The following is a 23,258-nucleotide window of genomic DNA, read 5'->3' on the forward strand; positions in this document are numbered from 1 at the left end:
TACCTGCATGTTGGATCAGGCTATGTCTTCAGTCCTTGCCTTCACACTTCAGTTCTTGATTCCTGAACTTTTTGCTTGTATTCCTTGGCTCCTCTTTGGAATCTTGGATTTATTCTCACTCACAATCCAAGACATGAGGCCCTGGTTCTGGAGTACAGTCCAAAGACCGTTCTTCGTCTCCTCTTACCACTGCCCCAACCCAGTGTCTCTTTATTGAGGACTCTCCCTCACAAACCATAGTTCAATCGTAAGTAATTATTACTCTGTATTGGAATTGTTGGTTCCTTTGTTGGCCTCCACTTTAGACTCTGAACTATTTTACAGTTATTGACTGTTGCCTTCAATATCTAGATCATCAATGGGCCTGCTTCTATTCTATTATCTGCCTTTTCTCTTGATTGTTAGCCACATTTATTGCCTCATCACATGTCTACTAATTTTATATCATATGCCAGACATGAGGCATAAAAAAAATCATAAAGATTCCAAATGTTACCTACTGCCAGAGAGAGGCCCCCCTTTCCTCTGTTAGGCCGAGAGGGTAAGGAGTTGGTTCTCAATTACATGAGAAACTGAGGTGGATTGGGCCTGGATTGCAGCTTTACTAAGACTTGCTCTATTGCTGATCTGTCCCTGTTCTAGGGCATGGCTTTCCTGGGCTTGTGAGTGTGAGCCTAAGGGTCTTCATCTCCTCAGCCCTGAAATCCGGCTCTGCCCTTCAGAAGTTCCAGCCTAGCTCTTCAGCGTCCTGTCCCCTACAGTTTCAATACCTGGTAAATGTCTTGAGGAGAGACTGGAGGCATTTTGAGGCAAGGTCCTCCCCAGAGGGCCTTTGTTTCCTAAGAATTTCAAGACTATGGGAGGTAGATTTCACTCTTTTGGAAAAGATTTCTGTGTTTTGGAAGCTTTTGCCCCAGCTCCATAGGCTCCTGTGCAGGACAAGAATTCAGCAAATACGTTATGGGGAAAATCAACCATGTGTTTGTCTCCTCCTCCCTATTTGTCACATTACCCCTTTAACACTGTAAGACCTTCACTGATTTTTCTTTGCCCCAGCAAAGGTTCTCTGCCTAAGCAAACCCTCAACCCACACTCAGAATCAGCCAAAAGCCCTAGGGAAAAAATATCAGACAGCGTCAGCTTGCTGTGGAAAGGATTCTGCTCTCTCTGGAATTTTAGCTCATCTAATCCTCACTGCTTCCATAGCAACTTCATGCCTTTAAAATACAATTTTTGTCATTTATCCATCTTATCCTAGTTGTTGCACTGGGAGGATCATTGGTTTGCCATGGCCTACTATATCTTACCCAGAAGAGACAGTCTTACACAAGAATTTTTGATACCCATCTCAGTATTCTGTGCATAATATACAATAATTTGCCAAGTAAAATTTTTAATTAATGAACAAAGAAATCATTTAACTTTTCTTAGCATAATTTCCTCCTAGTCATATAGTAATATTTTACATGAATTTAACACTTAATGGTATACAACATATTTTCAATTCAAGAAAGAATGTGATCCATATTCCATATTTATTTAATTCTTACAATACCCATTCTGTAAGAGTTAGAATAGTGATAAGAAGGATAAAGATAGCTACTATTTACTGAGTACATACTCTGTGCCAAGCACTATGCTTAGGTATTTTACATACATTATCTTATTTAATCCATACAAAAAGCTGGGAAATAGGTATTTCTCTCCCCACTTCCATGAGGAAATTGAGGCTGCAAAATGTTAAGTGACCTGTCTAAGTGCTCAAAAGTGGTAAATGGAAGAGTAGGATTCAAATACAGTATGTCTAGTTTCCAGGACAGCATATTTTTCACTACACTTCAGCTTTTTCTCTGGTATGATATCAGTGTTCCCATAGAGTTCAACTAAAATATCTGGAATTCTTCAATCTGTAAACTTTCCTAAGCACTACATGAATATAAAATATAATTATGAATGAGCTGTCACAAGATGATACTAAAAACACTTAGAAGTAGGGTAAGGGACTTGAGTTGGATGGAGACAGCTTTGCCTTACGCAGATGACATGTCATTGTCTGGTCTCAGCTATGGACAGCAATAATAATTTGTAGGATGAATGATTAGTTAGGACGAGGGATGCGTCTGTGACCATAGCAATGAGTAAGCTCAAACCTCACAAGAATTAAATTTATTAGTTTGAATTCATTAGCACCTCACTTTGAACCTCTGAGTCAACCAGCCACAGATCAAATAGATCAAATTGCACTTTATAATGGAAGAACATATTGGTAAAAATGAAACCTATTCCATTTGTTTCTTGAAAATTCACTACTTAAAAAAACAACAGTCCTAATGTCACATGTAAAATTATTTGTTGTCATTTATAAACAGAGATTTACTGGGAAAAATCAGCCATTTTAGAAACTAAGTAAATAAAATGCACACTATTTATCACGCCAAACTAGATTTCTCTTTATTCAGAATCATGTATTTTTTTAATCATTTATTCCTCTTAAAATGCTTACAAAAATATTTGATGCCATGCTTCCATTCAGGGTACAAATGAGACAAGGGAAAAGTGAAACTGGGAGAGCATTTAATCAGGTATATTATTAGATAAGGATGGGTCTGTATTATAAGCTTTAGTTAACACATCATCTCTAATTCTTTTCTTATAAAGCGTGCATGGGAAGTAAGAGATACAAACTTCTCCTCACCAAATAAGAATGTTAGGAAGTAAACAATTATCAATAAATTAGGTTTTTTTCTATATTTCTTGGATTCTTTATTATTCTGAATTCTTTAGTATTTCTGCCTGTAAGTTATTACTATTCTCAGTGAGTGGAAAAATTATTATAAACAGTATAAGACTTTCAGAAATAATTATCGTTACTTGTTTACCTCCTGTATGTGTATAGATTTCATATATATGTAGAGGTAGGTATATCTATACACCTATAGTCTCTATAGCTACAGAAAGATATATAGATAGATATAGATTTCTTATATATATCTTACGTAAATATATCTAGCTACATATACATATACACATACACACATATATACATATATATCTATATACATATATACACATAGGGTATATATGCATTATATATGCATCTATAGCCCATATATGTACAAACATATATGTGTCAAACTAGGTCTTTTACGTAAATTTTTGTATAACTATTTCCTGACATTTCAAGGTATTTTCAAATCTATTAGATATGTATCATTTTCTCTTCATAAAAGTGCGTGATGTTAACAAAAGAAGAAATCATGGTTCAAAGAGTTAAGTAAAATGTTTTGTCCGTGATCAGAGAGCAGAATCCAGATGAGAGCCTGGTCTCCTGACTCCTCCTTTTCATGGCACTGCTACTCTTCCTTGATAGGCATCACTCCAGCTGAGTCTGGGAAGGACACCATGTCCCCATTTCCATCTCCTTGAATCAATTCACTCAAACAAAAGGACGTTTTAGAAATCTGGTTTGACTGACTTCTTTCACTGAACTGACTAGTTTAAATAAAATGAGCAAATCAGTGTCTTGTTTCTGTGTCATATAGACACAGCCTAAATACTGACCAGGTGCTGTAACAGTAGCCTCTGTGACCCATTTTAAACTCTGTCTCCTGGATTAAATAAACATACCTCTCTGTAATTAGAATGTGACTGAAAGGCAGGACAGAGAAGATGAAAAGACAGCAGATGACCCCTTCCTAAGTGAACACTACTGAATTACAACGGCGAAAAAAGCTATTTTTAAAAATTGCAACCACGAGAGAGCAAATTTATCGATCGTATCATTGTTTTTTTCCTCCTTGTTGCTAGGATGTGGTCTATACTAAAGATAGTTGTTGCCTTGGTGAAAATCTTCCCAGAGCAAAGTAGCAGTGCTCCCCCTGCTGACCAAGCAGCCCAGGTTGTTTTGTTTGTTTGTTTCAATTTAAAACCAAACCAAACCAAACAAAAATGAGACAGATGTCTTTAGTAAATAATTTTGGACTTTATCTGCAAAATTATATTCCAAGGATATCAGAAACTTATTTAAATGACACTGGAAGTTTCCTTTCCTGCTGTATACGATCAGACATCAGTAAATTCTGAGCAGGTGCCAGATTTCTCATTGTTTGGGGCAATTTCTTCATTTCCTCTCTTTTAACTCAGGGTGAGTCTGACGATTAAGATCATTCTCATCTTGATATAAATTATCAAGTTCTCTGGGTGCCATCTGAATCTTTGAAAAGGCCTAGGGCAGGAAATTGCTTATAAAATTAACCAGTGATTTTTGTTAACCATTAGTTACTTGTAACAGGGGAGAGGGAGAAAGAAAAAGAGCTCTGCAAAGGTCTTAGTTTCTTTCATCATGGAAATCACTGAAAACATCTAACACTAAAGTTGAGAAGTGGTAGGGATGCGGTGGTTAGATTAAGAAGGGGCAGGTGAGCCCCACTGAATTTGAAGTGCCTGCAACCTATCCAGTTAGCAATTACCAGAGGAAGTAGAGTTTAGCATAGGGATTGGGAAATGAATTTACAGATTTAAAAATCATAACCTATATAGCTGAGTCGAAATCATACATATGGGTGAGATCATCAAAAGATAAAACATAGGAAATGAAGAGAAGAGGGCTGAGCATGGAAACATGGGGAACATCACCAATATTTAAAGAATGGGCAGAAGAGGAACCATTAGCAGAAAGTGAGACAGAATCCTCAGAGACTTTGGAGGAAAATTAAGAGAAACTATTATCACATTGACCAAAGGACAAGAAAAATTTAAGACGGAGGAAGTCAACAGTGTCAAAAACCAAAGAGAAGCCAAGAAGGGAGAACTTAATCCATTAGCTTTGTTATTTAGGAGGTCCCTGGTGACCCCAAGAGAGTTTCACTATAGTGGTGGAGGTGAAAGCTCAATTTTAGTGACAGTTTAAATGAAAAATGAGAAAGAAAAAGTAATGTGGATAAACAACACTATCAAGAAATTTGGCAGAGAAGTAGAAGGGAAACAGGGTGGTGCCCAGAAGAGAGAGTGGGTCAGGAGAAATTATCCTAAGACAAGCTGACTTTATCATGTTTGACGGTTAATGAGGCAAGGAAGAGGGAGAGACAGATGAGGGAAGAAATGATTGGTTCAGACAGGTTTGAGAGAAGTTGGGAGGGAAAAGGATCAAAAACACAGGTGGAACCTTGGGAAAAAGTAAGAATACATCTTCTTCTGGGACAGCTGGACAGTTGGAAAGGATGTACAAATGACTTCTGAATAGTGGTGGAGGGTGGTGATTTCAGGAGGACAGCATTGAGATGAGGGTTTAAGGAGACTGGTTAAGGTTTTATACTAGAGCAGTTGCTATAAAAGGAAAGGAAAATCAAACCAACTAAAGATTTGTAAAAGATTCCTGGGAAGTACTGAGGGGACAGTAAGACTGGAAATATAAGCTGAAGGAGATGAGCATTGGCTGAGTGGTCTTCTGCAGCACAACAGGTAAACCAAAGGCACGAGAAGAAAAAAAAAGTAATTGGGCTGATTCAGTTACAGATTTCCATGGCCAATGGAATGGACAAAAGAGTAATGTCCTGGTGAGACTGTGACAGTGAATGTTTGGGTGTGGTGTGCAGAAGAAATATGAAAGGAAATGAAATTGGCATGGAGAGAAGGGATGGAGTGGAGGGGTCTGGCTGACAGTTTGAGAAACTAAGATGAAATCCAGAGACCAGAGATACCAAAGGGACTGAAAAGCCCATTTAGTGGGAGAGTGAACTGAAAAGAGAGGTTGAAGGACAGAAGCTGGAATCCAGAAGGGATTTTGAGAATTCAAGATCTCTGGGATGGAGCAACTCTTGGTCTAAAGGTTGCTGAAGGGGAATGTTCACGAGGTTCTCTGAGGAAGAATGAAACTAAGAGCTAGATGCCAAAACCCTCAGAGAATTCCTCATAGAATGTGGGAAGATGAACCTAAATATCAGGTTATAACGACTATAAATATGGGAATCTATAATAGGCTCCCGTTTGTTAAGACCCTACTATGTGCTAGGCACTCTACAGAGGTAATTTGCACTTTACTTCATTTAATTCTCATTTAATTGGTGCTACTCGGTGAGGAGTTACTGTAACTCCCATTTTACAAAAGATGAATCTGAAGTTCCGAGAGATTAAGTGATTTGCCAAAGGTTGCTCAGGTAGTAAATGGCAAAGATGGAATGTGAATCCTCCCCGGTCTGTAAGCACCATACTGTGTAATTTAGTGTTGGGTCTCTAGCAGCTAACAACACCAAGCACATTTTAGGAGCCTAAAAGATTATCAAGAAGAGAAGGAAGAAAGAGAAAGCATAAATTAATGACAAAGGCCTTGAAAGCCCACATGCATTCCTCTATACCCCACTGCCTCCCCAGAAGAGTGCGGGCTAATAGGATGGCAAATTTAATGACCAGCAATAAAAACAAAGGAGCCTCCAATTGCTCCCTCCTCTTCCCTCACCATTAAACATAGAGTTTTGTTTTTAAATCAGCGCCTAAACTAAATTAAGTTTCCTACATCAAGGCTTCCTGATTATCGTCTAGCTGTCCTAAATTGTCACATGGGCCATGTAAATAAACAATCTGTTCTTCTCTAACATGGATCTTTCCAAAAACGATCACCACTATCAGCTTCATGCGAATCCTCCCTCCACGTCCATTAAAGTAATGAAAATGGCCCTAGATTCCTCCGAGGACAGAGACAATTGATATGAAGGAAAATTCAGCCGGATTTTGCTGGTCAAAAGCTGAAGTGAGAATGAGAAATGTTTTGTCTTTGCAAACTCACAGGGAAGTGCTTTCTCACCACAGTCACTGGAAAGGAGAACATTTTTACAAGTCTCTATTTTTGCTAAATATTTTTAAGAGTGTAAGGTTGTACTAAGAAAAAACTTAGCACTTGTGTGCAGGCAGTTGGAATAGTTTCAAGGACCCTTATCCATCAAACCTAACCTCATGACACTCACCATGGGGAAGTGTTGCTAGGCCTGTGACTGTCAGGGGGCTGGCACCTCACTCTCCAAATAGGTTGGGGGCAGATAGATAACAGTCTCAAGCTCATGAGAACAGATATGAGACCTCCAAGAGGCAGGAGGAAGTACAAAATTAAGCTCTTAGGCAATCCTCATCTAGTAAATCAGGCAGTTTTCAGAGGTTTCTGTGGGAGAGTGTTTCTGTGATCTCTCCAGGCTGCCTTGGGGATGTGGAGGGTGAGAACTGAAAGAACAGTGGGGACCCATTGCCCCTCCAACTAGCAGAGCTCTACCCTTGCTTGTTTTATACACTGGATTCCCAGATAAATTTTCTTTTAAGCAAAGATCATGCTAATTAAAAAAAACAAACAAAAACAGAAAAGCTCTAAGGTTCTTTCTAGTTCTAAAAATATGCTATGATTCTAAATCTATGGAGCAGCTATCCTGAAGGTGGAATACAGTGATTTACTGTGGTTTGAGGAGATCCACAAAGATTTGTTTGCTAAAAAAATCTACCCTATAAAATTCTAGAGAGAGTATTGAAGGAGGAAACGTGGCTAGGAGAGGTTCAGTTTTCTCTGGGGAAGAAAGGGACCTATCAAGTGATCCTGAGGGAGCCTCGGGACATCATGGGGTCTCCCTGCAAGGGAGAAGGGCCTTGAACAAGGCTCTGAGCACCTACAAAAATTCCATGCTTTAGCTAAGACTGGCCCTAAACCCAGCTTAGGCAAAAAGCTTGAATTTTTTTTCTGGTATCCAAGGAAACATAATAAAGGGGACACAGTCGGTATTCCCTTCTAGAATTGACAGAGAAATCCCTCAAAGCCTTGAATTCTAGGTTTGTGTAAAACATACAAGCTTAGCTAACCAGAGGGAATCAGCAACTATGGTCAGACAAAATGAAATACTGTGAATGTTTAAGAACTTTGGGCATGGATGAAAAGTGGAAGGATAAGGGACAAATAGATCCTTGTCTGTTCTAAGCCTGAGGAGGAGAGAAAACAGAGATTCTCAAATTCAGGATCAATATAGAAAAGGTAATGTTCTATATTTGTAATACTTTATGTGACTAGGATTCATTTTTAGTTTATGAATAATAATACTGGAGGATGGGGTAAAGTTGTTATTAGTAGAAAAGTTTAAATTGAAGATAATTCATACGTTTACTAGGCTATTTCTTTTGATTCTGACTATCTGTATCCTCCCATAGCAGCTTGCTGTGTGGGAGGTGTTCAATAAACATGTGCTGAATGAACCAACAATGAAAGATTTTAATGAGTGTTAAGCCATGGGATCATTGAAGGCTTTTCGTACCTCAGGTGACTAATAAAGTCTTCTAGGGGACATGAGGTAGATCCTTGAGTGTTCCCACATCGGTGGAGCTGAACACCACCAATACTATTAAAGACTAATACTCAAATTAATGATGCTTGTGTGGAAGGGTGACGTAAAGGATTCTCTGCAGATCTAAAAACATGCTAAGCCCCTTATTAGTAGTATATACTGAAACCACAGTTTGCTTTCAGGGACTAGCTTCTGGGGTAATAATGTTAAAATTTTCCAAGAGTTAATTATAAAAATAAAATAGAGTACAATGGCAATGCAGTGCATTTAAAGTAATTCTAGGAAAGTACAAATAGTTGCAACGTAAGTAAAGACTTTGCTGGAAAGTAGGACTGCTATGAAGGCTGAGTTTCTACATAAAAAAGAAAAGAAAGCACGTTTTTATTCTGTTTTTCATCAAAAGATCGTCCTAGTTGAAATTTTTAGACTAGATTAATACAGTCAGGAAGGCGCTGCTCTCTTAGAGGATGAACTATTCCTAAATGTCGTAAATTTCTTTCTGCATAAGTCACAATGTTGTAAAATGGGATAAGTTTCTACAAACACAAAATATTAATTAGAATCATATTTGCATTTCTATTCTCAAATCTAATCATTCATTTGTTTAAATAAAAAGCTCCCTGATGATTACTGTTGAGTCAACTGTTGAATATTCTAAAAATTATTCCCTGCTTAGTGGTCAACTTTTTTATTATATGGTAACTCATTATTCATCACAAACCTTGATCAGTACATGTACCCCTGTACATTACTAACAAATTCTCAGTTTATGATGGTATGCGTATTCCAGAATATGTGATGGAATGATTATAAAATCAAAATCCAGTCTTCTAGCCATCCACTCTATTTTCACCTTTTTCTGCTTTCATTCTATTGTATTAAAAAAGAAGCCAGAAGAGCTCATTCCTCTGCTCAAAATCTCACAATGGTCTAAAATCCCAAATCCTTACAAAGTCAGTCAGATTCTGTCTGGCCTCATCTTCTATGACTCTATGCTTGTTCACTCTGCTTCAGCCACACTGGCCTTCTTGCTGTCACCCAAATAAGTCAGGCACACACTCCCTGCTCAGGACCTTTGCGCTTACTGTTACCCGTGCTCGGAACATTCTTCTCCCAAACATCCTTGTGGTTTGCGCTCTCTGCTTTTCTACAACTTCACTCAAATATTACGTCCTCAGTAAGACCTTCCCTGCCACCCTATCCAACATTGTACTATTACTCCTCACTCTGGACATTCCCTACCCTCTTTCTCTGCTTTATTTTTTCTCCTTAGCACTTATCATCATCTAAAATAATATATATTTTAGTTTTTTATCATTCTTATCTGTCCCCTCACTAGAAGATAAGCACTATGAGGGCAAGGATATTTCTCTGTTTTGATCCCTGCAGTATCTTCAGCATCTGAAAGAGTGCCTGGTACCTAGCAGACACACATAGACATGTGTTGAATGAATTGCATGAAGCCAAATAGCACCAATCTCCTGACCCAAGAATAAGTAGGAAAAAGGTGGGAAAATATGTAACAAATTCATTAGGCTTTACTATTTTGGATCAAGTGCTTTTGATAAAGTTAGAACTGTATGATTTGAATCTTCTGATTAGTGGATTTTTTCATTTATCCAAAGGTTTTTATCTTCTGTCAACTGAGGAAAAATTACTACAATTGAAACAGCAGATATTTATTTGGGCAATTAGAATTGCGATTTGGGAGACAGATTCAGGTAGAAAGCCACAGTGTGTTTCGATTACAGGAGAGGGGCTTAGAGTTTTCACCAGAAAAAAGGAAGAATGAGGTGCATTACACTAGAGTTCATTGGTGCTAGATGAGATAAGGGTAGTTTTGTACTTCACAGTTTGGCTTGAGATTCAGTCATCAGGCAAAAGGCCAGACTCATACTTCATGGATTGGTTAGCGACTCAGTCATCAACAAAGTCCAGTTTTATCAGTCCTTACAAAGAGCATATTCTTGTCCTTAGTGACTTCTTGGAATGTTGGAGGTTTGGTCCAGTTTGGAAGATAAAGAACACAAGACATGCAAGGTAATTCCTCTGAAATGGCTGCTTCACCTCAATTTTAATATAACTCCACTAGTGTCGTCTTTCACATTTCTTTCCCAGGAAAACTTCCAAAGATGACGTAATGAGTAGCAAAAACATTGCTTTGTATTTCATCCACTTTCTCTATTCCTTTTCACCACTTTACAGGCATAATGAGAGGGATAAGGAATAAGAGTAAAAAATATAGATAATGTCACATTGGGCAAACAGTCCCTGAAAAAAAGACAGTTGGTCTTACCAATGGAAACTATCAAAAGTGGGCACAAAGAGACTTTCTTCAATGAAGCACCCTTTCTGGCTTGGGGTGTTTAAGCCACTAAATTCAAATGACAATACTTTTTAAAAAATTATATAGACCAATGGACTAGAAGGTAATTCTCATTACACTAGGAGGCAGTGTTGCTCAGAAAAACTAAAGATTCCACTTCCTTAGCTATGTCATGGATAAGAATCATCATCATATACCCAAAACCACTACAGAAAGAGCCAGCATAATTTTCTATATGAGTACTGGTCCAACTTCTGCAAAATTCATTACCTTCTGAATGAAAGTTGCAAGAAACCCAAGACAAACATATTTATAGAACCCCACTGGAAGGTGCTCTGTGTGAATATTCACTCAATACAACCTTGTTTCAGATCAGGATTTTGCCTTCCATGGGATCTTCTATCAGATTTTCTTTCAAGAGTCCTTTTAAAAAGGTAACTTTAAATGAAAAAAGTAGACATTTAAATTCTACAGCTTTTGAAGTGTTAAATGTGTTTCGGCAGGAATTGAAGTTTTCCTTCATTTAAACTAAGTCTGCAGGTATCCAGGGCTTTGTTGGCAGTGCCAGAGGTGAGGACTGAGGATTTCCCTTCCCCTGTTCTCTCAGTATCTTATTAATTCACTCTTAGAGATAAAGGTATTGACAGGTATGCCGTGGAGATTAGAGTTACAGCTGAACAAAGTCACAAAGCAACTAGAGTAATGGATTTTGCTTGTAAAATCAACTCCCAATTACTCCCTATGTGGATTACTATTTGGTAGATTTTCCACATGGAAGGTTAATACCAGGCGGGCTTTCTCCTGCTTTCAGCATTCTCCCAAACTCACTCAGCCTACCCACAGCTGGTGGGTGCCTCACCAAGTAAAGTCATTTTAAATGCCACTCGCTTAGACCAAATCATAATTAGGAGGGGAACTTGGCCACAGGACAAGAATAAAATGCATCCCAAGCCAATCAAGCTACTCACTCAAAGTTTTCAGTAATTAGCACCACATTCCTACTTCCTTTGATATAGAAAAACTGGTTGCAGGTGGAATTGTACCTTTCTTGAAGACAGATTTTTTTTTGGTGTACTCCTAAAAGCCTAATCCAGGACCCTGGTGACCCAATAACTTGCACTTTGACAAGTAAGTTATAGAGAAGAACAGGGCATGTTTACAGCCCTCTTTGAGGGCAAAGGGAGTAATAGGGCACATGTGTATGGTAATGGATGGTAATTAGTCTTCGGGTGGTGAAACAGAAATCAAAATATAATGACGTATACTTGAAATTTATATAGTGTTATAAACCAATGCTACCTCAATTAAAAAAAATAAAGAATAGAGCATTCCCTGGATTCTCAGAAGTAAATTCAAGGAGCATTCTTCCAAATGTTGCTTGTCTCCTCCTTTTCAGTTCCCTCTATTCCAAATCAAGGCTGACACGTATTTTAATTTGATGAAAAGTAGATTACAGGAAACTTTTCCAATCTCAGGATAACTTGGGCATGACTTACTATTGAAAAAGTAGAATTAAAAAAAAAATTGAACTCTTCACAAAATCCATTGAGGCCAGATATAATTTTTTTTCTATTATGCATGAGTAAGAGAGCTTAAACATGCGCTCTTGACTAACAAAAACAAGGAAACTAGGGTGGGGGGTGGAATACAGAGATATATAATATTTTGTTTCAACATACAAACCACTAAAATTCAAATAATGAGCCACTGAGTACAGGAACATCCCAGTGACTATTAAGTGAGCCTAGGTTGGGTGCTCCAGTTTTTGTTAGAGGATATTATCATCGCCTTTTGGGCCAGTGACCATCAACGAATGAGCATCTGACATAACTGCAACATTATTCGCACTCCAGGTTCCTTCTGGAAATATAATTTTGCACACGAAGCTGCCAAATTCACATTGACAGCTCACTGAGTAGAAGTAGTATTTGATAAGAGTTGCCCCCAAAATATCCTATGTAATTATTTCTATCAGTGATTTTTCACTTTTCAAAGGCAAAAACCTCTGTCTTCAAAATAAACCCTTTTTAGAATCCTAATTTTTAAATAGATAAAACAAGGCTAGTCTGGCTGAAATGGGAGTGGCAGCTCAGAGCCCCTTTTACATCCACCACTACCAGCCCTCAGACTCCAGAAAGACCTCTGTGCAGCCCTAGAGCTCTGAACGGAGAGGTTTGAATCCATTGCTCAAGATAATCTTAATTTTATCTCTAGATCAAACCAAACCATCAGAGAGATACACATTTGAACAATGATTTGGGCCTTTACAGAATTAACTGTCTGAAAATACTTGAACCAAATGTATTCAAATTGCATTAAGGTACCTTATTTTTAAATTGTTAGATTTATTTAAAAAGTTACCAAAGGACCAAGAGTCATGTTCAGTATAATGGCCAAAAGTGTAGACTTTGAAGCTAGACTTCCCAGATTTCAAATCCCAGCTCTATCATTTATTAACTCCATGAGCTCATCCAAGTTACTTGACTTCCTTGTGTCCTTCCCTCATCTGTAAAAAAACAGATGAGGATAATAATAATACCTACCTCAGAGAATTTAAGTTTATAAAGGAATTAGAAGAACACTGTTTTTGGGGGCCAGCCCGGTGGCGCAGTGGTTAAGTTCACACGTTCCACTTCTCAGCAGCCCGGGGTTTGCTGGTTCGGATCCCAGATGTGGACATGGCACCGCTTGGCACACCATGTCCCACATATAAAGTAGAGGAAGACAGGCACAGATGTTAGCTCAGGGCCAGTCTTCCTCAGCAAAAAGAGGAGGATTGGCAGCAGTTAGCTCAGGGCTAATCTTCCCCCAAAAAAAGAAGAATGCTATTTTAAAGAGCCATGGATAATTCTTGTCTTTAGTCCTCAGTATTAAGAAAATTTATCTTTCACCCTGAACTGTATATTTTTATTATGAAAACATTGTGATTTGTATAAATGACAGTGACTTCTTTATTGCGGCAAAATACAAGGGTACGTCTCCACTTCTCCCCTGGGGCCCATAGAAGGCAAAACTAGCCTCCCACTGAAGCCATACAAAGGCTCAGAATATTTTGTAAGTAATCCAGGTAACTACTGCTAAAAAGTCAAAGCTGGCATGTAAGTAAAACCTACTACTCTCCCTGAGCTGCAAGTCCTGTTTCTATTAAACTACCCTACACTGCAGGTGGCAGGAACAGAAAGACCAAAGAAATGAATACAGGGCATGTTTACAAAATACCAAATATAAGAAGCCAGAATACATTTTTATTTATCAAAACTTAATGTTGAGTTATTGTGTGCCAGGCAGTTTAAAATATTACCTATTAATATTAAATAATATAAGCCCCACAATAACTCTTAGAGGTAGATACTATTATCCCTATTTTACAGATAAGAAAACTGAGGCAGAGAGAAGTTAATAAACTTGCTCAAGATTACACAGCTAGTAATTGGTAATCCAGATGCTCCAGCTGCAGAGGATAGTTTTTAGCCACCCTGCAATGGAGCCTGTCTTTAGGAGTAAGGAAGAGAGGATGTCAGAGCTGGGCTTTGAAAGGATTAACCTGTTAGCAGGAAGTAGGATTGACAAGGAGAGGTGAACAGTAATAATCTCTATTATGTGTTGAACACTTACCAAATGCTAGGCACTCTACTCAATATTTTACATACATTCTGTCATTTAATTCTCACAACTCTTTGAGGCCAATACAGTTGTGATTCCCATTTACCCCATTCATCCCCAGTTACCCCAGCTAAGGTAACTAACTGTCAAGGAGATTAAACAATGACACATAGGTAGTAAGTGGCAGAGCTAGGACTCAAACCCAGCTCTGCCTGACTCCAAACCTGTGTTCTTAAGTAAGCTCACAAAATATGACTTTATGTGATGTATATGAAAAATAGGAATTGAGCAGGAAAACTGACGTAAGACCTTTTGCAAAAAAGGAATCCATGAGTTTAGCAACTGTTTCAATGTATCAAAGAAAGGGGAGGAGTCAAAGATGACTAAAGTTTGAAGCATGAGTAACTTTGAGAACAGTGACACTGTTCAAAGGTAGAGAAGTCAAGAAGAGCCAGCCTCTGAGAGCCTGAGGAGTTCATACTTAGACAACACTCATTCCAGAGCAGGAAGACAGAGTGTTATCATTTTCACATTAGCAGATGCTACTTATCCATCAGATTTTCTAAATCCCATGCAGAGGCTGGACTGGAACTACTGGTTCTTGCCTGACTGAATGGATTTTTCTGATGTCCTTACTATTTGAATAATGAGCATGGTTTTAAAAATGAAGTCAGAAAGAAAAATTAAGAAAGATGTTAGTTTCTTAAAGAATAGGGTGATCTTTTTCTCCAGGAGTTTCTGGTCCGTGTTTAATCCTAAAGCAACCAACACATGCTTCTGCACAACAGCCACCAATGTTTTGGCATGAGATACACAGGGAATATCAAAATAAGCAATGCCATCTTAGCAGAGATAGCAGTTCCACCTTTTTATGAAAATTTATGTTTCTTCTACACCCACCACCACCACCACCACCACCAGCACCTGCATCACCAAAAAGAGGTAATGAGGAGAATTTTTCTGAGAAAAAAATTCATGATGGATAAAATTCTCAGGTTTCTGCTATTAATCAGTTGTGTGACGTAGGTAAGCTACTTGACTTTTCTGTGCTCACTTAGTTCCCTCCTCTATGAACTAAGTAGATTGTCTAGATTCAATCTGGGTTAGACAACCAACGTTTACTGAACTGACGTTAGGGTTCTTTCCAACACTTTATATTCCATTATTCAAAAAGGTGTAAAGGAGGGACAAAAGGTCTTGAGCCCAAATAGAACATTAGAGCTGAAAGTGCTGCTGCAGTTCATTTCATGCAATTCTCTTAGTACACAAGCCAAGAAAATGAGGCACAGGGTCTTGATTCATTCTGGGTAAAGAGCTGGTTAGCAACAAAGTCCATTCTAGAACTGAGATCCTGATTCTCAATCTTGTGCTTTTCCCACTACACCACAGTGTCTTTTCTAATCAGCTGGTTTAGAAGCGTTTGCCTTGGATGAACTCAGAGTGAATTACAAGAAACGAAAAAAACCCGCAAGCTTCACTGACCTGAGAGAGATTTATGTGTTGGACTTAAGGTTCTTATAAAATGAAATACCACAACACTTCAACTGTGACATAAAAGTATTAGACTGTGTTATGTGCTTTTTATAGCGCAGTATAATGGCTAAAGTCTCAGACAAAACTTTTGCTCTCTCCTTTGCAGGCACAGCATAACCTGAGAGGTCACTCTGAAGACTAGGCTCCCGAGACTACAAAAGGGAGGTGATGGTGCCCTCTTAGCTGGGGAGTGCCCTCAGCCAATTCTGCATTTGGTTCCCACTACGATTTTGCTGTTGGAGGAGCAAAGAAGAAAAAAAGATGTTCTGAGCTAGGTGGACAGAAAAGAAGTGGGTGACAGACGGTGCCAGCCAAGTCCTCCACCAACATCGCAGGTCCCCGTCTTCTATTCCCCCTCTCTTTACTGCTGGCCCCAGGAAGGATACACACATAGAGGAAGAACAAATACAAAATTCAAAAACAGAATCTCTAGTGAGAGTCGGCTTGGCACTGCCTAAGGAGCTGTGTGCAGAAGTACATGCTGCCCTTTCCAAGGGCTGGCTCTGCTCACAACCTCTGTACTGAGCTACAAGGTTTAATACAACCACTGGATGGATGCTTTGGAATTTCTTAGAGAGAGGCACTACATGAACACAGAGAAGACTAGTAAATAAAACTAATTCATTGCTTTTATAGATCAGAGTCTTTTTACCTTCTAAGCAAGAGTGAAAATGAAAAGATGAAATTAACCACATACTTCCTTAGAGGTCAAAACAATCTGGAACATAAACTAGCTGCCCACTATGAACATAAAGGAGCATACCTCCTCTGATAGTTGGGTGCCTCAAGTTTTCTTTGGGGTCCTTTTCTGAATGGTGGGCTTTATGATATCCACAATTCCAGATCCAATATACTTAGTGTATCTCTTACACCAAAATAAATTTCTTTCTTAAACAGTCACACTAACATCCACTCATTCATTTACTCATTCTTCAACAAGTATTTATTGAGTGCCTCCTATGTGCCACGCACGGTACTGAGTGCTAGGGATGCAGCAGTGAACAAAACAGACTAAATCCTGTGCTCACGGGCTTACGTTCTGGTTGAAATCTCTCCCTCTTTATTTGCAAAGCACCCAATTTAACAGATGCTTGTTGAAATGAACGAATGACAAATAATATTCGGAGTAATCTGTGAGAATCAGATGAATTATAGTATAAAGATGGGCTGCGAGCCATATAAAACCTAACATAAATGTATATATTTTAGGGGCTGGCCCAGTGGCGTACTGGTTAAGTTTGTGTGCTCTGCTTCAGCGGCCTGGGGTTCGCAGGTTTGGATCCTGGGTGTGGACCTATACACTATTCATCAACCCGTGCTGTGGCAGCATCCCATATACAAAATAGAGGACGACTGGCACAGATGTTAGCTCAGGGCCAATCTTCCTCACACACACACAAAAAGTACATGTTTTATAAATCAATTCTTGAATTTCATCTCCATTCCCCTTCAACTCTCTTTTGATTTTTTGGCTAGACTCCTACAAAATAGAAGTAATTCCTAGGAAGTGTTTCTCCTAAGGCACTGAGTGTAAAATATCAACAAAGGGAAAAGAGATTCTTACAATGAGGAAAGAAAGGAGAGCCTGCTAATGATCCCCTTTATTCAGTAAAGTCCCACGTTAGAGACCTCACGCTTCTATGCTGAGCATCAAATTTTTAAAAATCCAATGAAGTGGCATCTCAAAAACAACACTAAAATAAGTAAGAATCTGGCTGAAAACTTACTTCAAGGAGGTTCAGAGATGACATTCTCCAGCCTGGCCTTTGGGCTTCCATGTTGGTTTAACTTCATCTGAGTCCAGCAGAGTACTGCTGACTTCCAGTCAGTGATAACTTCATTTTCATAGTGTCCTGGGTGGTGCAACCTGTGGAGGGATGGGTCAGACAAACCCAGGTGTTTCATAAGGCACTCAGGCACAGAGCGTGTCCTTTGCCTCTGGGAAGTAAAGTAACGAGGATGAAAGGTTCAAAGAGAAATCATCTCTAGCATCAAGGAATGACAACAAATATGGAAACACAGACATCAAAGCCTGGGTAATTATTAAAACAAATCTCCAAAAGAAGAAATGCCATTGTTGGATGTAGTTGCCTCCTACCTTCCCCTTCTAAGCTGACTGGATGAAAGAAAAAAGAGATTTATTATTATATCAGGAAGTAGAAAAAAATGAAATATCAGAACAAGCACGCAACATTTGCCAGCATAAATAATGCTATCTTCACCTCAGTGTAGCCTCTCCTTAGAAGGCAAACTTGTAGTAAAAAGAAGGAACTAGGCTTTCTTTGCCATCACTCTTGAGCAAAGTACCATTTGCAATTCTATCAGCTACATTTATGTTCAAGAAAACAGCTAAAGCCAAACAAAAGTTTTCAAATAATACCAAGGATATGCAGGTGAAAAGAAATAATAACAAACAAAATATAAATATGAGCAAGAAAGAAAATGATCTTAAGAAGTCCAAGGACAAGGTACCTCCATCCTGAGGATAATAGTAAGAGGTGGGTTCAAATCTTGATTCTCTTCCTGGGTCATTCTCTCAGACAGTCCCTCGCAAGAAGGGAAATTTCACTGCTAGTAATGATAAAGCAGTTAGAAGCAGTTCTTGTCTGATTAGAGGAACCCAAGTAACGAACAACAGTTCTAATACGTATTTTGAAAGAACATGTTCAAAACATCGTGACTTTCATGAAATGTCCTGTATCAGAAAGGCTTGGGGAGAGGGGGATGGATGGTGGGGGCTGCAGATGTAAGACGAGGAGAGGAGGGATAAGTGACACTTTGAGTAATTTTAATCTTTTGCTGTTGAATACTTACAAAATATTTTAAGAGTATTGGTTCCTCCTCTTTCAAATTTTCATTCTTCTCTCCAGCTTCCTTTACTGGCTTTTTCTCCTTTTGGTGCTTTTCTCTTCCTCTTTGCCTCCATCTTCTCTGTTCTGCAAAGCTCCAACTTTCTGTGGTAAAGACAAGACTGATATGAGAAGGGAGAATGAGAGTATGATGAGGATTAGAGGAGGAACCATTTATCTCCCTTGAGCCCTAGTTCTATGAGAATGTCTGCGTAACCTGGTGAAAATTATCACAGAATGTGACAGAGATGGAGACTCAGGAGAGAAATTCCACCATTATGAGTTCTAGTCATGAAACACATTAAAACACTTACAGTCATTTATTGCATCTCCATACATTCCACCATCTGAATTTGATATTACATAAAAGCATACAGGAAGCTTTGAATGCAAGAGGTCAGAAGGCGTGCATGAAAAAAGATAACTAAGGACAACACCTTGCCAGTGACCCAAAAGCCAGAGTTTAAGACAGACAGGCTGTGTCCCAAACATTCTGATGGGAAGTGTGGCTTCTGAGAGCTCTTTCAGATGATTTGGAAAATGCATGAAGATTGTTCATCTTTGGACACAAGCATAGCCATTGCTGGCATTACAGGACAAAAAAAGAGCCACTAAGTATCCAGGAAAACAACCCAATACAACCAGTAATAAAAGTACATTCTCCATCCATGAGTAAAATACAAAATATACAAACAAAAAAAAAATAAAGAATGTTAGTAAAGATATTTTGAAAGGTACTGTTATTTTTATTATTAAACTACCGGAATATTTCAAAGTGCTAACTTCTTTTCTTTTCCTCCTTTGTGCCTTTTCATTTTTCTTCTACTTCCAACCTGCTCCCAATTCAAGCACATAGATAATTATGTGTTTATTGCCTCTGAGTAGCTTTGGGAAGGTGGAAAGTAGAAGAGGCCTACAAATCTTTTTTAGCACTCTTCCATGACCTTAAGAGAACAGTAGTTTTGTGAAAGGGATGAACATTTCTACGCTAAACATAGTAAAAGTGTCTTGGCCAGAAATATAAATGGAAGAAGACTTTCATAAATAGAGACTCCACTGTTCTAGGTTGGTGGCTGAGGGGAGAAGAGAAGCAGAGAGAGAGAGGTTTGCAGATTCTGAGAGCAAAGCAAACTTGAACCTACTTCTTTACCAGCATACTAGCACAGCAGCAAGACCCAGAGAGAAAAGAGCTGCCTGCTATGTCTAGGCTGGTAGGAGTACAACAACCTAAGTACAAAATTTCCAGCTAATTTCAGCAGATAAAGGCAAGCAGATCCTCCCCACAGGTGATGTACAAATTAAGGTTCTTAGCTTGGAGCAAATGCACCTAGTTTGAGCAAAAAAGAATGCATTACCTCAAGCCAAAATGGAATTCTTTGGAAGGTCATGGGGAAGTTCAAGGAATAGAAAGCAATCTGGAAGACCCAGCTTCAGAAAGGGGGAAACTAAGGTAACTTTGATGATCTGGGTAACAGGAAGTGTGGGCTTCCTTCAGGGTGCTGACACCAAGTGTATCAGCTATAACCTTTTCCCATTCTTGAGTCACTCTTCAGAAAATTTGAGTTCCTGGAAGAGTTGAAGGAAACTTGCTCAGATCCCTTGCTCAACTTGCAGCTAAGGAAGGCAGGATAACTTGTTTGGTAGTTGTTGGAGACTGTAGGCATTGGGGGAGGGTTAACCCCCCAAAGGAAAATCAAGGTGCTACTACAAAAAATGAAAGAAAGAAAGCGTGGATGCTGGGCAGGTATAAACAATAACCGTGCACTACAGATGGCTACTTTAGATATAAAACTCTCATATGCTTGATTTCTTTTTTTTCCCCCTAAAGATTGGCACCAGAGCTAACAACTGTTGCCAATCTTTTTTTTTCCTTTCTACTTTATCTCCCCAAATCCCCCCTGGTACGTAGTTGTACATCTTAGTTGCAGGTCCTTCTAGTTGTGGCATGTGGGACACCGCCTCAACATGGCCTGATGAGTGGTGCCATGTCCACACCCAGGATCCGAACCGAAGAAACCCTGGGCCGCCGCAGCAGAGCACACGAACTTAACCACTCAGCCATGGGGCTGGCCCCTGCTTGACTTCTTTTTAATACATCATTCATATGTGATAATCAATTGGAAGAAGTTGCAGTTCAATTTGAGTATTAAATTCATTGTGTCACTCCCCTGCTTACAACTATTCATTGGTCTCTATTGTCTCCAATAAAGTTCTAAATTCCTTCATATTCTTCCAGTCCTTGCCATATTCTTCTAGTCCTCCAGCTTCATCTTCAATTCCCTTCCTTCCCTGCACCATATGTCTCCATCATAGTAAGGGACTTGCAGTTCCTTGAACACATTATCCTGTTTCATATCTATGAGTCTTTACATATGCCACTCCCTTTGCTTGGAATGGGCTTCCCTACTCCTTGTCTGCCTGGAGAACTCACTCATCCAATTCAAATACTTTCTCTTCAGGGATACCCTCTTCTCCCTGTCATCCTGTCCCCCACCACGTCTCTTCTTCATCTTGGTATCCCCACTATATACCTTGCACATGCCTCTATTTTTCACTTATATCACTGTGCTGTAATTATTTGTTTATATCTTTGCCTCCCCTACAGATCTATCAGTTTTGGGAGGGTAGATTCTCAATAAATGGTTTTTGAATGAACAAATGAACTTTTGAATCAGACGCCAATATTCACCAAGGGTCCACTCTGCTTGGAATCATATACAGCAGGTGTAGTAGGGAGTCATGCAGAATGTTTACTAATGCAGTAATTCTCTACTCTCTACTAGGGATATGCAAACCATCAGTGGGAAAGGAAAAGCATCCTACGTAGGACACGAGGTTTTCATTAGAATCTTTGAATATTCATTCTTCCTTAATCCCCACGTTCACTTGCAAGCATAATGCACCATTTTCTGCCCACTTTATCTGCTATTACTGCTGAAATTTTTTATCTTCATTTCAGTTCTGTAGTGGTAAAGTTCATACTCCAAAATATTAGCATATTTTTAGTTACTAGTGAAATACTTGGTTTTATCTAGTGGATCATTTTATAGCATAGCCCCTAATGTGGGTGCAGGAGCCAGATTGCCAGGATATGGATCCTGGCTCTGATCAGGTGACTCTGAGCAGGATATTTAACCTCTCTGTGCATCAGATACCTAATCTACAAAAATGACGCCTATCGTAGTACCTAATGCATTGGATTGTTAAGAGGATTAAACGAGTCATAGATATTAAGCACTTAAAACATTGCTTGGCACGTACAAAATGCTAAATAAATGTTACCTGCCATTATTATTGCAATGAAATGTACTCCCTACCACATTGCTACAATTTTTTGGTCATTAAAATAATACAGTAAGTGAGAAGTATAATAACAGAATGCATGTAAACACGAGTTTATTTGTTTCCATCATGGTACGATTCAGGATCTTTGGTGAAGTAATTCTGAGGACATAAGAAACAACTCAAAACCACTGCCACAGAGAATGACCTTTAAGGAACTGATAAATGAAGGGGAGAAATACAATAAACACAAACCCATTTACACCCAGGGACACTTGAATATACTTTCTCACACAAGAGCTTAGTGACTGGGAAATAATCAAATATGAGTACAAAGAACTTACTTAATTTGAGGTAGCTGAGAGAGGAAGGGGACTGCCTTTTAGTTTGGGAGGAAGGCCAGAGTTAAAAAATCTTGAATTTTGTGGAAAACAGTTTTGCCCTACTTAGCATGGAGAACTAGATCTAATTAATGAATCTAGTTAATTCATGAGTCAGTATTTATATTTTCAGTCAGTCTTATTTCCTGGGATCAGAGTCACAAGGTTTAGTAATCAGTCATGGATCAGAGTCCCAACTCATTTACTCTGAAACTGACTTTTGTTAAAGGAATTCAAATAACTTATCTACTCACCTAAGTCTGTAAGTCTAGGTGAAACCGGTTTTCCTGGTTTTTTAAGTATGCTGGTCACTCAGTATAAGTTATATAATGACATATGTTACAAGCTTTTCAGGAGTTTCCAAATTGTCACTTTGTTTATATGGGAAGATGCTTGGAAATCCAAACTTATTTCTGTAGTTTTGTTTATTACAAGTTGACTAAGGACACTGTATTTTTTGGTAGTCATGAAAATAAGCACTGGCCCTAAAGTCCAGGGGATCAAACCTTAAGACTACTGAAATCACTGAAATTCCTTTTCCTCCTCCCTAATCTCTTCGGGTTTAGCTTTTGATGAGATGTGTATTAATGAGCAAAATGAGATTACTGACCACAGAAGACAAGTGTGCTATTTCAGCATGTTTGCAACAATAGGTGAGGATGCCTTGGAGGGTGAGAGAGATATGTTATCTTGGAAAATGTCACATCAAATGGAATTTGGAATCTAAAGGCTTCTACAGATGATGGTGAAGCAGTAATAATGAATACTCTTGTGTTCAATTTAGCTAAAATTTCACCCTGTCACCTCTACTACACGAAAGAGACAGAAACTCCCTCTGTTTCCCCAAAGTGAAACTTACACATCTAAGGTCACCAATGGCCTCTAGGTTGTTAAATCCAATGGACAATTTAGTCCTCAGCTTATCTGATCTCTCAGCAGCATTCAACATGAACATGTTGATGACTCTCTCTTTTAT

At 38.8% G+C, this 23,258-nt stretch overlaps 1 protein-coding gene across 3 annotated transcripts in view; it reads right to left on the reverse strand.

The window, feature by feature from the left end:
• The window catches only part of LOC106824012 (uricase), a 93,733-nt gene that overhangs the window by 60,361 nt on the left and 10,114 nt on the right, over positions 1 to 23,258 (reverse strand). For 2 of the 3 annotated variants that reach the window (XM_044749336.2, XM_070486713.1), the window contains exons 3-4: positions 18,586 to 18,725; positions 17,499 to 17,638 (exon numbers count right to left, since the gene is read on the reverse strand). In XM_044749336.2, the coding sequence (XP_044605271.1) occupies positions 17,499 to 17,549 (51 nt within the window). In that variant the 5' untranslated portion in view covers positions 17,550 to 17,638; positions 18,586 to 18,725. Of the gene's footprint in view, positions 1 to 3; positions 163 to 17,498; positions 17,639 to 18,585; positions 18,726 to 23,258 lie in introns of those variants that run through there. The other variant, XM_070486712.1, reaches the window with a different exon arrangement.

This window comes from Equus asinus, chromosome 16 (genome assembly GCF_041296235.1).
Source record: "Equus asinus isolate D_3611 breed Donkey chromosome 16, EquAss-T2T_v2, whole genome shotgun sequence".
Taxonomy (NCBI): domain Eukaryota; kingdom Metazoa; phylum Chordata; class Mammalia; order Perissodactyla; family Equidae; genus Equus; species Equus asinus.